Raw genomic sequence first — 18,095 nt, forward strand, 5'->3', positions numbered from 1 at the left:
CCGTTACGTCCAATTGTCTCATCCATTAATATTCCGTGTTACCAACTCTCTAATACTTAGGTAAAATTTGAAGAACAAGTATCTGAGAAGTACAATATAAAGAATTCGACAGAAATGAAACAAACTCTCAAATGTAAAACTCGTTGATTCAGAAATAGTAGTATCATTTGACGTTATATCCTATTCACAAACATTCCAGTACATACTGCAATAAAAATTATCATGGATAAATGGGATAAAATAAACAGTACACTAAGATTTCAAGATGTACATTCCTGAAATGTCTGCAATTTTGCCTCAAGGCAATAACTATTTCACATACAAGGACAAGATTTATAACCAAATATTTGAATGCCATGGGGAACCCACTTTCGCCTACCATAGCAGATATAGTTCTGGATCACCTACTTGACAAAACGTTAGCTGAACTAAAAACTAGAGACAAAATATCAAATACATAGCTAAATATGTAGATGACATTTTAGCCATTATAATAAGGACGATGCGGATGAAATCTTACTCACACTTAACAAATACCATAAAAAATACAATTCACGATAGAAGTAGAAACGAAGGCGTATACCATATTTAGATATGAAGCTACAACGCAATAAAGATAAAATTATGTTTGACTGGTACACTAAGAAACTTCATCCGGCAGAATTATAAATTACAACGCCACACAACCTAAATCTCAAATCCTAAACACGGCACGTAACTTGATATACAGAATTCTTAACATTAGTGACGAACAATTTCACAGAAAAACATTCAAATAATAACAAACACTTTGAAAACAACAGTTTTCCTTACAAGACTATAATGACATTAATAGATGAAACAAAGAAAAAATTATAAATGAAAAAAACAACAAGACGTCGAAACAGCGCAAACGGAAGACAAGACAAATTTTTACGGTGTAAAATACATTCCTGGACTTTTTGACAATCAACAATTACGGAGGATAATAAGAACAAAATATAAACTTTGCTTACAAGCCAAACACACGCTAGCTCCATATTCACAAACACAAAAACACCAATCGACAAACAGCAACAAAGCAATGTTGTTTATCAAATACCATGCAATGGCAAAGAAAACGAAAAATGCAACAAATATACATAGGAACAACAAAAAGAGCGCTAAATATACGAATGGGAGAACATAAACAAGATATACAGAAAGGGAAAGAAACGACGGCACTAGCACAACATATGATACACACAGGCCACTCACCTGATTTTGACAAAACAATAATATTAGACAAAGAGAAAATGAGAAAAAGAGATTGCTGATTGAAAGTCTGAGAATATAACAACAAATTGACGTAACGATGAACTTAAAGAAGACACCGACAATATTAGTGCAAGCTATGGAGTGGCAATAACGTAAACATACCTGTGATACTAGATTTAAGTCGTTGTTTATTGTCTTTTATGTTATTTTAATGTAAAATCTATGTAAGCACGTCTTGAATATTAGTGTAAGTAAAGAATATGTTTACAATTGTTGTAATTTGGACCATATTGTTAACTGTTACATTATTTTATTCAAATAGACGAAATCACCTGAAGAAGTCACCAAAAAGTGACGAAACGTTGGGAAAATGCAATAAAACAAGTCTTTTATTTGCAAAACTTACAGAGGTCAGTAAGCTAAAAAAATCAAATATATAAATTTCGGATCTGACCAAAAACATATAACAATGCTTAGTAATGTTTATCGATTTCTGCAAAGCGTTTGATACCCTGTCACATCCAAAACTTTTAAATATACTAGAAAAGCATGGAATAAGAGGACATTGTTTAAAATGGTTTGAACAATACCTAAATTGTCGAAAATTTAAAGTTAAAATTGAATGTTACAAGCCAAGAATACCAGTCAGATTATGGAGTGCCACAGGGCTCTAAACTCGGACCCATTTTATTTATAATATATGCCAATGATATGATAAAAACTTTAAATGACAGCATTACTTTTTCATATGCAGACGACACGGCCATAATCGTTTCAGACAAATCTATACGTTCAGCCGAAATCCGAATGCAAAACGAAATGAATAAGCTGCTAAGATGGTGTCATGACAATGGGCTGGTTATAAACGCTAAAAAAACTAAAATCATGCATTTTCGACCGAAACACATTCCCCACACAGAAATTTCCATACTATGTCACAACTACGAATGTCTTCATCAAAATAAATACGATAATCTACAAAGCAATGAAATCTGCACCACAAAATCGAATCAGTAGATGTTTTTAAATATCTTGGAATACTTTTAGACTGCAACATGAAAGGAAACCTCAAATAGATAACATTAGAGGCAACTACGCAAGTCTTCATTCGCTCTATATCATCTGAGTACATGCGCCCCATATACAGTGCTAAGGCAAGCATATTTTTCCCTTGTCGAATCTTATTTACGTCATGGATATCAGCTGGGGAAACGCCTCGAACTGCAGAACCCTTCAAGTAGCACAGAACAGCCTGCTTAAAATTCTTCTTAAAAGTTTACATCGCTCAAATAGGAATCAACAACAGTCAAACGATGCTAATTCAAACACTACCTTAACAAATAACAATCGATCAGATTACAATGAAAATCTACCCAAACGTCTGGACTACTGAACATAGAAAACTTCTATATGACAACAATATTGAATGAATTTTACGATGAATCAAATTACCTGCAGCAGATAGATCACACTCAAAACACCAGAAGACGTGCTGAAGGAAGATCAAGATACCATGCTTCAAAAACGATTACGGCAAACGATCGCTTAATGTAAGCGTCCCAACAACAATGAATTCAATACCAATATCTATACTAAATATAAGACAAGCGAAAGGAAAAAATAAAAAAAAAAAATTCTTAATATTTTTGATTATGAAAGAATTAACATCATTTATATTTCTTATAATAATTGAATTTTTTTTAAACCATACTACAGCTGAACTTGAAATAGTATTAAAATTTGTAGTATAGTCAAATTATATTTAAGTTAATCCTGCAGACAAGCTTAGCGCTTCGCGGGACCTTCTGAATTTGTACATGATTTTATATGAATAAATAAATAAAATAAAAAAAAAAAAAAAAATATATATATATATATATTAATATATCTATATATATATATATATAGATATATATAATATATATATGTATAGATATATATATATATATTATATATATATATAATATATATATAGATAGATAGATAGATACTGCAGACAAGCTTAGCGCTTCGCGGGACTTCTGAATTGTACATGATTTTATATGAATAAATAAAATTAAAAAAAAAAAAAAAAAAAGATATCTATAATATAATTATATATATAATATATATATATTATATATATATATATATAATATATATATATATATATATATCTATATATATATATATATATATATATATTATATAGATATATATAGATATGAGATATATATATATATATTTATATATTATAGATAGATAGATAGATAGTACCAAAGGGCCAAAGGTTTTTGTAAATTCGAACTTTAAGGTCTCGAAAATGGTACTTAACTTTTTAAATTGTACGAAAATCAATGTTGAAAACTAAGTTTGGTATATGAGGTGGTTTTTAGACATGTGTTCTAAGTGTGCGAACTGACATTACTAATTTATTATGATTATTATATTATTGTTGTCCCCGTTGGCACAGGAATTGAATATTGTACGAAAAGTGATGAGTGGTACTAAAATGGGTATAATATAAAGGTACTTGATGGGTATTTGCAAACTTTTCCAACTTATTAATCAAAATTACAAAGCCATTAGATTTTGACTGCAACAGAGCAAACATTGAAAATGGGGTACAAATGTTTTTGATTACGCAACTTAATTTTTTTTTAGGTTTTTGAGGTTTCATTATGGTCCGGGGTATTTTGGGGTATACGACAGAAAATGTCCGAATATGATGAGATTGTCGAGAGGTTTTGGCAATAGTGTGGTTTTTTTTCCTGTAATAACTGATTTTCTTTTTAATTTATTTTACAGAAAGACATTGCTAATTTGAAGCTCAGTGAACAAATTCCACGTACTTATGTGATGGCTGGCGAAATTTTAATGGTTCAATATGCTACACGTCGTGGGTCCACACGAATTTTATGTTATAAAGGTATTAATGCACTGTATATATTAATAATTAAACAATTCTTAAAAACTTTTAATGCCAGTTAGTCTAAGTAAATAAGAAAATTGTTTGTCCCAGCTGAATTTTTGACAAACCGAGGTTATATGTGCGTGCGCACTACCCGATATAATTAAGTACATTAGAAGAATAAATAAAAATTCAATAAAACAAAATGATTTTTTTATTGTAAAATGGGACTATAAAGAATAAATCGTGTTTTTATTATTTGACGACTTTTAGCAAGAAAAATAACTACATTCCCTTCTTAAATAATGGTTTAGTAGGTTGATTGTACTGAGTGTTTTTTCGGGTTTGTGCCAAGAAATATGTCATGTGAGCAAATATTATTTAAATTTAATAGTTACTTCCGGATGCAAACTAAATCTAGAGATTTATTTCTAAGAGAAACAAACACATAAATCTAGCACATTTGTGAAAAGGAAATATTGTAGACATTTTTGTTGGACATTTTTTAAATCGATTTTATTTTTTTCGTTTTTCAGGACGATTTAACCGAAGAAAAACGAAAGTTTTTGTCTGACCTCAATTCGTTCTATGGAGCACAAGAGACACAACGCCAGCAAATGTATTTGGCTGAACCTGGCGTGAGTTGCGCTGTAAGCATTGCCGATTTTTGGCATCGAGCCCGAATTATAGAGGTAAAAGGAAATGGATCACTACTGGTACGACTTGTCGATGAAGGGCGTACCGAGACAATTAACTGGCGCCAAGCATACACGCTAACTGAAATGTTTCGACAAAAGCGAGAATATGCGATTCGGTGTACATTGGCCGACATTGAACCATTGCAAGAAAATTCATACAATTACACAGCAACTGCAATTTCTGACTTCAGGCAGATGACTGTGAACCCATGCTTGAGAATGGAAATTCAGAGCACATCAGAAGATCTTACAGGTTCTGCTCTATGTGAGTAAAAGAACTTGGACATTAATATCGGGGCAGCTTTAGTGAAGAGTAGACATGGAATTTCAACAGGCGAAACAACGCAAACCTCGGATTGTTTTCGAATGACCAAGAAATCACATCGCATAAGGGAATAATAGTGTCGGAGAATCTTAAGACTAATGACTGCTCTTCGATAACCAGTCTTAAAACGTCTAAAGATTTAGAACCACTTCCAGTACAGCGATCCCAAATTATTATTACCCATATTGTCGACCCTGGGGAATTCTATATTCAATTATATAAATTGAAAATGGGGACGGACCAATTTCATGCCAAAATTCAAGAAACACTAAATGAGAAATTCCACATTTCTGCTAATTGTATCGATTTACCAACGAGAGAAAACCAAAAATGGACTATAGGCAGTCATTGTTTGGTGTACACCAAATACAATAGCACACCAACGGATCCTCCTACCAACAAAAACTGTGAATGGTACAGGGGCATTGTCATCGAAGCGAATCACGAGCACGTTTCGGAAACAACTTATTCGGTGTTTTTACGAGATATTGGAGCGACTATACGTTCAATAGCTTCCACCAGTTATTCTCGATCGGTGCACAGTTGGATCGTGTGACAAATGCAGTTTACCGTTGCCATTTGGCCGGTATTTGTCCCGCCGGCAATGTCAAAACATGGTCAAAATCAGCTATCGATTGGTTTCGATATTCGATCAAACAATTTGAATTACAATGGGTTTCTATGAGAGGAAAGCGCTTGGAGGAAACGAATTCATTACCAGTCGTATTGTGGGGCTCCTCAACAGATACTACGGATCCTTTGGCACCATGCATTATTAAATTCACTAATATTAGCAAGATATTGGTCGAGAAAGGTTAGCATATTCGCCTGGAACTACGGATACCATAACCGAACATTTTCACCAAATTGAAGGAATTGACCTAAAAGAAGGTGAAATAACAATCCAAAAATGGTTTAAATCCCTCGAAGATGATATGACTCTTAACGGTAAGTGCTAACTCGTTTATCATTTAACCAGGTTAACTATATATTCTTAATTTTATGTTTGATCGTGTGCTGTGATTATAATTTGACAAACATTATTTGTGCACACATCAAGTGCTAAAGCGGCGGACTGAAATTGTTAGAACGTGTAAGATGATACAGAATTTTCGTTGGTTGCATTTGGAAGTCAAAATCGGAGTTGCGGACTTGGAGTCTGTCTATTTTGTTGTAGTGAGTGTCTGATTCGAAAAAATTAACTCGTCTCCGTGCCCGGGTAATAACGTTTTTAATTCCGTTTCTCCATTCAAATTTTGCCATTTTTTATTGGTAATTAATTTTCCGGGCGGTATTTCTATTATCTCTCATGAAAGTTTTCATAACTCTCAATACTTTAAAATTCGTTGAAACAAGACTTGTTTCTGGTTGAAAGGCTTTCCAAAAACGTTAAACTTTCTTACACTACTGATAAAAATGTTGAAAACGCCTAATTGTTTGAAAATAATAAAGAAACCGTTACAATTCAAAATCCATACATAATATTTGAATTTATATGTAAATTACTACACAAATGTCTATATCTCTTACCATAAAATTGTCATTCCGTTAACAAGACCTGAGAATCCTCATCGGAGATCCTACAATGATATATTCGTAAAATCTATCACATTTATTGTTGAAATCGAAATAGCTGCAAGAATTAGTATTTTGTAGTATGATTTACATTGAATGTTTAAGCTATAATTTATAATGTACTGTCAATTAATAGGCTATTTTCCCACTTGAAATTTTCAATATACGTCCACTATTTAACCTATTTTCAACCATAAACACATTTTCAACCAAATTTTGTCGATTCAGATTCTCAAATTATCGGCCTTTTCGGCAAAAATATTTCAATAATTTTCAATAATTTTTCCAAATTCTAAACTCAATGGTCTTTAATTTATCATTTTGTGTGTCAGTCCACATTTTTTAATTCGTGACCAAATTTTGAAATTTCTTTTGATTTGATATTTTGAAATAGGTAGAATACTTCCTCGAAAATGTGTCCATTGTTTATACAGGATGCTTATAAAACATACAGGTGTTTCCAATTATGGTATGTTAGAGGGTCCTAGATGTATTCAGCAACTGTTCGCCGGAGCAGAAGTCTATATCCAAAATCTGATCAGAACCCACATAAAATGTAAAATGATGGGATGTATGGGAATATTCTCAAGGATTTTGTACAATCGTTTAAACTGTCCAATACACTGCCATATTGCGCGAAGTTTTAATATATTCCTATTAATATAAATGCAGTTAGCTAGAATGACATATTTTACTCAAAATCCCTTAATATGGACCGTTTGAAATAATTTACTTGGAAGTTGTGAAGTTGTTAAGGTAATGAAACGGTAAGAATGAGTTATAGCCAAAAAGTTTTTTAAAATTATTTTCCGGTTTTTATCAAACCTGTGCTTAGAGAAAGATATTCAAGCACATTATATTATGCATCCACATAACGAAGACGCCGACACTTTGAAGCCGGAATTTCGACTCATAATCTGAGGATGTAACAGGTTTTATGTCAATTGATACATATATAACATGTGTATATCATCCAAATAATAGCAGTAAAGGCCGATAATTTGGTGTGTACATTTTTTGATTATAAAATGTACAACGATGCCATAATTTTCTTAGAACACATCGAGATTTTATTTTATTCCTGGCCAAATTGTTCGAATCCATCTACAACAACCGTTGATACAGCTTCAGCGACAATTGAAAGCATGTTCCGTAAGTTCCAGGTATTAAATCGAGTTTAAGTTTAACTTTTTAACATCAATACAATATTTACACTGTGACAGCCATTCACTGATTGAGTAATTCCAGAACCATAAAATTCAAATCTTTTGTTTGTTTATTTTAACGATTTCAATATTCTGCTAATTTAGTATCTCTTTAAAATTATCAAAATAAAATTGTAATCAAACGATGAAAATGTCCTAATTGTCAGCCATATCTACAGCACATGTTATCATTTCGTGGTACTCACAATAATTTGGACGACCACTACAAATACGGCGCCCAGCTATGTGGCAACTTATTTTATTGTTTTCCATAACCATCTGTATAAGATTGCACTCAGCGCACAGGTATCCCGGACGGCACTTTTAAAGCTTTGTTGTGTTGTACAGCGACACAGATTTAATCCAGTACAGGGTAAATGAAAATGCAATTATTGTATACTCAGAGTCTGGAGTTTTAATTTAATTCAGTTTATTTCATTAAGAAAGATTGTAATGTACAAGTTACAAGAGGAAACTATGAAATAACAACTAATGAATACGGAATTGAGGATGTTAGTGAAAATAGGGTTGCCATCTGGCAGATGAAATAAAAGTGGTGCCAATATCGAGTTTACATATACAAATCTTCCCCTCTAAGAAGAGAATAGGGCCCTGACTCTTCGAACCCTTGTTGATCGCCGCAATCCTTGTCCCCGTTCGTCGACATTTTTAACAGATGATGATGCAATGGAGTAGATTCGAAAAAGCTTGGGTGTCCTCATACCCATGTGTTGAGAAGGGTGGAGTTGAAAATTGTTCGATCTGTTCTATCTCAATCTCTAAGTTAGTGGTCTCCACGTCCTCTTCGTCTTGTTCGATTACCGATTCTTGTTGTTCGTCGGTGACGATGCTCGAACCAGCTCTGTAGCTATTCGGATGATTCATAGAGTTTTCCTTACTGTTGACTGGTGTGCGACGACTGCATGTGTCAGTATCATTTTGATCTGTACCACGAAGTTGACCAATATGTCTTCTATAATACTTCTCCTGGAACAGAATTTGATAGTGGACATCTCCCAAAGGCTTGGTCAATTTGCCTTTAAACCATTTGTTAATGCGTGGATTTCCGGACAGAAAGTACACGTTTTGATCTTTGATCCAATTCCCTGTGTTTACAGCTGCTCTTCATGAACTGATTGACTGTTACTTTACTACTAGTTTCTTGTGGACGCACTAGATCTAAACGTGTGCGTAACTGTTGTCCTAGAAACAACTGTGCTGGGGACTGACCCGTTGTCGAATGAGGTTTATTCCTGTACTGTCTCAGGAATTCGTTTAGATTTTCCTTTAATGTCATTTTCGTTGTACACATAGCCTTTAATGCATTCTTCACCGTTTGGACACTTCTCTCTGCTTGGCCGTTAGTTGCTGGGTGGTTGGGGGCAGTAAATTTGTGGTACTTAACGCCAATTCTTTGTATAAAATTCTTGAATTCAGGCGAAGAAAAATTCGTTCCATTATCGGAAACTACTATTAATGGTCCTGCGTATGTAGCAAACACTTCATCCAGCAATGTAATCGTCGCAGCTGCTGTTATTGACTTGGTAACCTTTACCTCCAACCATTTAGAGAATGATGAGTAACATCATTCCCTCAAAGGAACCCACATAATCTATGTGCACTCGTTCCCACGGAGCCTTGGGGTACTCCCAATGATGATCTGTGCACTTCTTCAGGGCATTTGCATACTTTGCACATTTCTCGCATTACCTCGCAGTGCTCTCAATGTCTTTGTCAATGCCCAGCCAGTAAACCAAGGACCGGGATATTCCTTTCATCTTAACCATCCCTAGATGGGCGCCATGCAAATCTTTCGTTAAATCGCCCCGAAATCTATGAGGGATCACAATTCGGTGTTCAAACATTAAACACCCTGGCGACACTTTGTAGTTCATTTCAGGTGATTTGTAACCAGCTTTTGACAAACACTGTCCACTTTCCAATATCTTTGTAATCTTACCAAGATGTGGATCCTTTCTCGTTTCCAGCGAAATTCGTTCAGCAGTTACCGGTAATTGATTAATTTGGCGAATCACGAAACTGTCGAATTCATCAAGGTCATTACATATGGCCTAATCAAAACTGAGTTTGATCACTCTGTTGGCTGGAGTTACTTAAGACAAAACATGCGCATTACTGTTTTCTTTCGAGGTTTTGTGGACCACTTCAAAATCGAAATTAGAAAGGAAATCGGCGTAGTTTGTCATACGGGATATGCATAAAACAGGCAGCGTCTTACTCGGATGTAGGATTTGTACCAGCGGTTTGTGGTCAGTAATCAGAGTCAAATGACGGGCATACAGGTACTTGGAAAACTTTTGGACGGCCCACACTATGGCCAGCGCCTCGTTATCGATTTGTGAATATCGTTGCTCCGTCGCGTTCATGGTGCGGCTCGCATAAGCAATTGGACGTTCCTGTCCATCAGAAAGACGATGCGACAGAACAGCTCCCAGTCCCGTTTTATTGGCGTCCGTTGCAAGTAGAATATGCAATGCTGGATCATACGGGATCAGCACTTGCGGAGATATTGCTTAATTTTGGTGTATGCCGCATCTGTATTATTATTCCAATAGACGTTACTTTTTTCAAAACGTCCCGAAGTGACCCCTCAAGTGTAGACAGGTTAGGTATGAGGTTCGAATAATATGACGCCTTTCCCAAAAATAATTGTAACTCCTCCAACGTTCTTGGTTTTGTCGCATGCATAATCGCTTCAATGTGTTTGTTGGATTTGCGTCTATTTTGTGACCTAGAAATTCAATCGTTGACGTCACAAATACGCACTTCTTTTTTTAAACTTAAATCCTAATTCCTTTAACTTGCATAATGCAGTCTCAAGAACTTTCAACAGATCATCAACATCTGTTGCAAACATCAGAATATCGTCGAAAAAATAAGAATATTAGGAATGTGATGTATAGCCATTTCCATCGTTCTTTGCCAAATGGCCGGAATGTTAGCGGCTCCATAAACTGCTCGAGTTGGACGTATCAGTCCATGTGTTGGAGCATTCAGCGTCACGACATGGGCAAATTCCTCGTCAAGGACCAAGTGTGAATACGCTTCAGTAATATCCAAATGGGCAAACACCGTTGAGCCCTTCATCCTGTTGAAAATATCCTCCGCTTTCGGAATTGGGCGTTCTTCTATTACAATTAGTGGATTTACGGTTGGTTTGTAGTTTCCCGTAATACGTATGCCTCCATTCTTCTTCGTCACTACATGTGTAGTAGATGCCCATTCTGAATACTCTACTCTTTCGTAAAATCCCGCCGCAATCTTAGCATCCATTTCTTTGGCATACGCATCCTGTAATGCGAATGGGATTTTTTGGGGTCCTGCAAATTTTGGCGTAGCATCTTGCTTTAATTGCACTTAAATACAAGGACCTTTGAACTTACCCGCTACATCACTGAATATATCTTTATGTTTGGCTAATAGCAGCTGTTGCCGTTGATGTTCAGACAGTATGGGTTTTTTTTACTGCTATAGATGCTATCTTCTCTCCTGCCGCTGCTGGCAACTCCTTCCCCTTGATGCGTTCTATTGGGTCTTGGAACAATTCGGCAAAATTTATTTCTCGAACATAATGTGCGATCCACTCACCGCCACATAATGTGTCAAATCGCCATCAACAACGTATAAGTTCAGCCTACGACTGGTTCTGCCCAAAGACACATTCACCACGGTACGTCCTATGCACGTAATCTTGTGCCCCGTATAACTTTAAAATCGCCGGTCCGCTTTCTTTAACACTGGTGACTGCTTTATGTTCTTTTAATTCTCCAAGCTTATAATACTGCAAGGAGCACCCGTATCCAGTTCCATATCTACTTTCTGGCGGTCTATCTTCATTGTGACCATTTTCCGATCGAATGGCCCTTTTGTTCTGACTGTTGCAATTCGCCTCAGTATGTGCCTCCTCACCCTCATCTGACAACAACGACTCCTCTATCTGCTTTGTATTTGACTTGCACACTTTATTTATGTGGCCTACCTTGCCGCATGAAAACCACTTTGTGTTCTTGAATTTACAATCCTTCCGTACGTGTCGACCACCGCAACCATAACATCTCACCTCTGTAGTTTTATTCGACTTCTGCTTCACACCATTTTTGTCTTGATAGGTATAAAACCCAATTTGCATGGCACACTCATATGCCTCCGCAAAACTTTTAAGTTTCTTAGTAATAATCTCGTCACAAATATTGCGGGATTCCACTCCAAATATCATCTACTCAATCAGCATCCTATCCAGGAATGCCCCAAAGTCACACAAAGCCGCAGCTTGCTTCAAGCGCAGTGAAAAATTTGCCATCGATTCCCCTACATCTTGTCGTATCTGTCGAAATCTGAAACTTTCCGCATAAATATTTCTCCTTCCGTCGAAATGATTTATCAATGTAGTTTTAATTTCTTCATATTTCATTTCTTCTGGCTTCTTAGGACTAATTAGAATTTTGAGAGCCGTATTTAGCTCAGCACCCATATGTACGCGCGCATAATTATGATAATCCTCTTGATAATCCTCCTCTCAATTTCAACGCCCAATCGAATCTGTCAAAATAGTCTTTAACCGTTGAGCAACCGTGGCGGTCTTGTTGTATTTATGTCTTCTGACGTCACAAACTGGGGCCGCGATGTTTTAACAGCCTCCGTCTGTCCACTTCTGACACCAATATTGTATACTCAATATTGTATTGTGAGTCTGGAGTTTTAATTTAATTCAGTTTATTTCATTAAGAAAGATTGTGATGAACAAGTTACAAGAGTAAACTATGAACTAATAACTAAAGAATACGGAATTGAGAATGTTAGTGAAAATAGGGTTACCTTCTGGCAGATAAAATAAAAGTGGTGTCAATATCCAGTTTACATATACAACACAACCTGAAATTGCTGATTTTGCTGATAAAATCATCTTCAGTGACGAGGTCCATTTCTATCCCGATTGCTTTATCAATAAGTAGAATATTGTATTTGGGATGAGGAAAATACTCGAGAAAAAAACGCATCTTGAACATGTCACTGTGTGGGGTTGGGCTGGAAAAATCGAAAAAAAAAACCTTTTTTAAACAAAATAAGGCAGGTCAAGCTCAAACAGTCAATGGTGTTCGGTATCGTGAAATTATAACCATTTTTTTCTTGTCTAGAATTGAATAAATGAATGAGGAGGCCATGTGGTTTCAACAAGACGGCGCAGCATGTCATATAGCGAGAGGAACAATTCAAGTGCTACATCAGTCATTTCCCGGTCGTGTTATTTTGTGTTTTGAAGATTGGCCGCTTAGATTTAAACCTTTCGATTTTTTGGAGTCGATTGTTTATGCGAAAACGACGACGACGACGCAAGTCTTGAAAGAGGAAATTGAACTCTACATTAATCAAATACCACAAAATTTATGCAAACTAAAAATTTCATTGAAAGATCGCAAGTGTGCCAGCTAAGCTACAGCGGTCATCTGCACGAATTTTGTTCCATACATAACCTCATTCAGTCTACTATACAATATTATAACGTTTTACAATGTTTTTAAAATATCCGTTAAAATAAAAGGACATTTAACCAGTTTACGCCGGAGTTGTTGGTCTATCCGATTAAGCGAACTTTAAACGAGCAATCTGAAGGTGTTGGGTACAGTTCCCAGGTTTAACTGTAATATATCTATAGACCACAATTAGGTGAACTGTCCATTATAACAACTCTAATTATTTACATTTTAACTGTATTAGCCGATACTTCAAACATCTTATATATTCAATTCTGTTTCATTTTGATTTGATCTTTTTTCCTTGGAGGTTAATTTAGATATCTAGGATTCATTTTTAATCACTGTTTGTAAAGCTTTAGAAAATAGCCAAATTAGGGCATGTTAACCAAATTAAATCTAATACTTATATCAATACCAATGATTGATTGATCGCTACTATAGTCCAGTCAAAATAGCCATAAAAAAAGGGGGGGGGGGTAACATTTCGCCACACCATACATAATATGCACATATTTCCCAGTCACCTTTGAAATAAAGCATTTGGCGGTTTTTTTTAACCTGGTTTCCCACATAACAATTCAATATTGTATTGATTTCGGTTTCAAGAGTCGGGTTCCTCTTTCGATTTCCTTTTCATTAAACTTTTTTAGTCGAACTCCTCATTAAGATCACATGAAACTTTTTCTATTTTCCGGAACTGGATATCAGAAAATTATACAAAGTAATCCGATTTTTATACATACGCAAGTTACAATTGCAAAAATTTTTGCACGCATAGGATTTATAGGCAGTTTTATCATTTTTTAATGATAAGCTCTAGCTCCATATCAAATATCAGCTTTTTGGGAGTTTTTGCTCTTTCAAATGCCTACTTTGACTGGACTACTGTCACTTAACTTTCAAATAATGTGGGTTGCGTATTTTGTTTTGTATGAAAATTACAGTATGCTTTTACGTCTTTTGGCCAAATGGGATTGCTGTTTTTGAACGAACAGGGGCGGTTCGGAAACTTCTTAGTCTATCAATGAAAGAGAATAGTTAATTTTTCAAAAATATTTTTATTTTTCAATATAATCTCCTGAAACTTCATTTGAGGTAAAAAGCTTGCCAGCAAGGCATTTTTTTATTTGGAAACAAGTAAAAGTCACTGGAAGCTAAATCAGGAGAAATTAATCTTCAATAGAATATTTACGAAAAAAAATTCTTGTAACTTTGAAAAATCATTCATGTTAAAAGCCATGATTTGGAAGCCTTACAACAATAAAAATATATCATGAAGGGTATTAATCATTCTTGCTAAAAGTCAAGTTCCACCAAGATTTGGAATCCTTACAACAAAAAAATAAATCATGAAGGGTATTATCTTTAACAATTTTAGACATTCAGAAATTATAGCTAACCTCTTGAATTTCGGGAAAATAGACAAATTCACCGATATTTCGATGTGATTCTAACAAAATACGTATGCACGCTGACAAACGTATTAATTATTCGTAATCGTTTGCTCCATATGTTGATATTATTTGTACTGAACAAAACTTATATTTTATTGACAGCTATTGATCGCAGGGAACACTGTCGCGGCACTTTATTCAATGAACACGCTCACGCAAATAACCCTGATGCTATGGATGACATTATAGACGATACAAATATTTCTGATGGCCACCCTTTGATGTTTATCTTAACAATGTCGATGCTCAGCTATCTACAGGAATGGACAGGGCATCGGTTGCGTGGACAAAGTCCAAAGATCTTAATAAGACCTTGTTTGCCGGTTATCCAACATATGTAGACTATGATGGCATTATATTTCTACATGAAGCCGATGATAAAGAATTCTTGACCAAAATGAGCAATATAATGTCCAAATTGTTCGCCAATGTTGAGGAGCCTCCCGCGGATTATGTCTACACCGCAGGCCAACCATGCATTGCAAAATATCACTTGGACTCCAAAATTTACAGAGCATATGTAAAAAAAGAAAAGTCAAATGACAAAGAAGAAATCGAAGTCCGATTCGTCGACTATGGAGATGTGGAAAATGTGGTCCCAAAAGACATTCGGCCATACGCTCCATTTCCAAACATGCCATCGCTTGCAAGCAGATACCAACTTATTGGAATCCAACCCAACAACGAAAGTGGTGAATTCTCAGTCGATGTTCTGGATCAAATGCATCTTTACATTGTCGGAAAGTTTGTTTCGGTGCGCCTGTCACCCACAGAACTGACAATGCCCATCAAGAAGTGTAATATGCGATTAGGCACCGTTGATGTTGCCGCCACCTTCATAGAAAAAGGTTGGGCAGCGGCAGAAACTCTGATGCCAGGTTTGTCTTCGTTCAATAACGTCGAATATACGAATGAGCCGAGGAGAAATCGTCGGAACCCCTTTTCAAATTCCAACAGTACCGATTATGAGGTAAGTGCATTATATTTTATTCTATGATTTTGAGCATTTAGAGGGATAATTAGTAATCAAATTGAAAAAAAAAACGAAAAACAACTTGTTGGCAATATTGAGTTCTTATAAAATAGAGAAAACTACCATTTTACGTTTTCTGGCTATGTGATTTGATAAGACTTTTTAGCCGACTTTCAAAATGATCTGGTCCGAACATGCAAGAATATTCACAGGAAATTTGGAAGAGAGATTAGAATTATCTCGGTCTGTCTTCCGAAGGAAGGCCCTATAAAACATCAGACTTTAAGCAGACGTGCCGTACATCCGAAATTTGGTTGACTTGGAACATACATACATGCCTAATATTGTGTTATCAGTTACCATTAACAATTTGCACAAATGTTGCATAGTTGTCATTGTAACAAGTCTATCTAAAATTCGAAGCAGCGTACAAAAGTTGGGGTTTACTAACTTGGTTACGTTATATACAAAAATACCCTATTTCTCACCATAATCAATCATTTTAAACGGCCGGCCGTGCTACCCAGACAAGCATTGACTGTAACTGTAAAATCAACCAAATTTCAAACCCCTTTGAAAAATATTTATTTGCTTTGGCAAAAAATAAACTATTTACAATATTTCATTCAATATTATATTTCTATTTTCAAGTATGAACACCTCAAACAAACATAAGACGCCATGTCAAAGTTGAAAATGTTCAACTTTATTGTTTCATATGCAATGTGTGTTTGAAAATACATATATAAAATATACGGCGTACACAAGAATTTTTATAATAGCTATAAATCTGAAAAGTTTTGTAAGTAGTTTCCTAATAAAATTTCAAAACAAAAAAACTGAATGTCAAAACTTTTCTAATTGGAAAAAATTGAAAATTTTTCTCTTCGAAATAGGTAAGCAATTAACGTTTTTTCGGTACAATCTCCTTCTGAAGATATTTCCAAAAAATACATCTTCTACTAAGCACTTTTTTCATGGATAAATTTTCGCAATTTTTAACGTAACAATACACTACCTTTATATTGGCAATTAATTTTAATTTTAGATGGGATTAATTCAGTTGTTTACAATGGTTCTATTATAGGACTGGTAATCAATATATGGAAAATGACAATAAGAAAGACAAAAAAAAGAATTTAAGAGGCTTTCAATGTAAAAATAACGATATGTAAATATCTAGCATACAAGCCGTTCTTTAAAATCTGAATTGTATGAAACCCCAAAACTCTAATCTATATGTTCTATTTATTTTCTATTTATATATATAAATATCAATTGTTTTTCGTTGGTAATGGAATCAGTTGAGAACGGCTGGACCGATTTGCATAACTTCTTGTACAAACGTTCGTCATACCCCGAGATAGGTTTCTAAAGAAAAAAATATTGACCGCGCCTACTTTTACGCCCGCTATTTCGATTTATCTAAAATCCTTATATTTGCCAAAATAATGAAGATATCGGTTTGAAAATTATTACACGAGATACTGTTGACTTCCCATCCAACCCTGCCATCCCATCCAATTTATTTGACGGCTGATGAACTAACCACGCCTACTTTTTGGCCTAAATATATCTATGCGTCCAAAAGAAAGTTGTGTTAGTTACTACGCTTATAACTAAAGAACCGCTTATCTGATTTTAGCGATCCAAACAAATTCGGAATTGTCTCTTGGCAGAAAAAGTACAAAAAATCGGGGAAAATGTGAAACATGAATTTTTTTCATTTTGACTTTTGAAAAGGTCAATAGTAATGTTTTATATTGCATGATTTTTTTTTTCATTTTGATTTACTATGTTCGAATGTATATTTGTAGTGTTTTTTTTTTTAATTCTAATTTGATTTGTAGTCTTTTTGGGGAGAATAAAGCGACAAAACTGTTATTTATAGATTTTATAAAAGATAATAATCTATGAACACAAAAAAGAATATTTAAATTACTTTTTTTAAAATCTAAAAAGCTAAATAATCACGAAAAAAGGCTATCTCATCGCAAACATTCTGAAATCGGGAAAAAAATGATAATAGGATCGAATTTCAAAATAATTGTATATTCGTAAGGACCTTTATACATTTGCTGTAAAAAATCAGCGAACAAATTGAAGATTTTTTGTTTTTTTCAATTTGCTTTTGTGCAAAATAGTGGAGCGAATTGGACATTTAGTATGAAATGGATTTCTTCCAAAACTTTTAAGATACCTTAAATCGCTCTTACAGTCATGATATGGGTCATAACCCCCGGA

The 18,095-nt window shown here is 34.8% G+C and overlaps 1 protein-coding gene across 1 annotated transcript in view; it reads left to right on the forward strand.

Moving 5' to 3' along the window:
* Nucleotides 1–18,095, forward strand: part of LOC131802801 (uncharacterized) — a 169,562-nt gene that overhangs the window by 149,032 nt on the left and 2,435 nt on the right. The window contains 7 exon segments of the mRNA XM_059123429.1: nucleotides 4,024–4,101; nucleotides 4,103–4,144; nucleotides 4,663–5,089; nucleotides 5,491–5,621; nucleotides 5,672–5,963; nucleotides 6,023–6,097; nucleotides 15,097–15,848. Coding sequence (XP_058979412.1) covers nucleotides 4,024–4,101; nucleotides 4,103–4,144; nucleotides 4,663–5,089; nucleotides 5,491–5,621; nucleotides 5,672–5,963; nucleotides 6,023–6,097; nucleotides 15,097–15,848 — 1,797 coding nt within the window.

The sequence above is a fragment of the Musca domestica genome, unplaced genomic scaffold (genome assembly GCF_030504385.1).
Source record: "Musca domestica strain aabys unplaced genomic scaffold, Musca_domestica.polishedcontigs.V.1.1 245, whole genome shotgun sequence".
NCBI lineage: Eukaryota > Metazoa > Arthropoda > Insecta > Diptera > Muscidae > Musca > Musca domestica.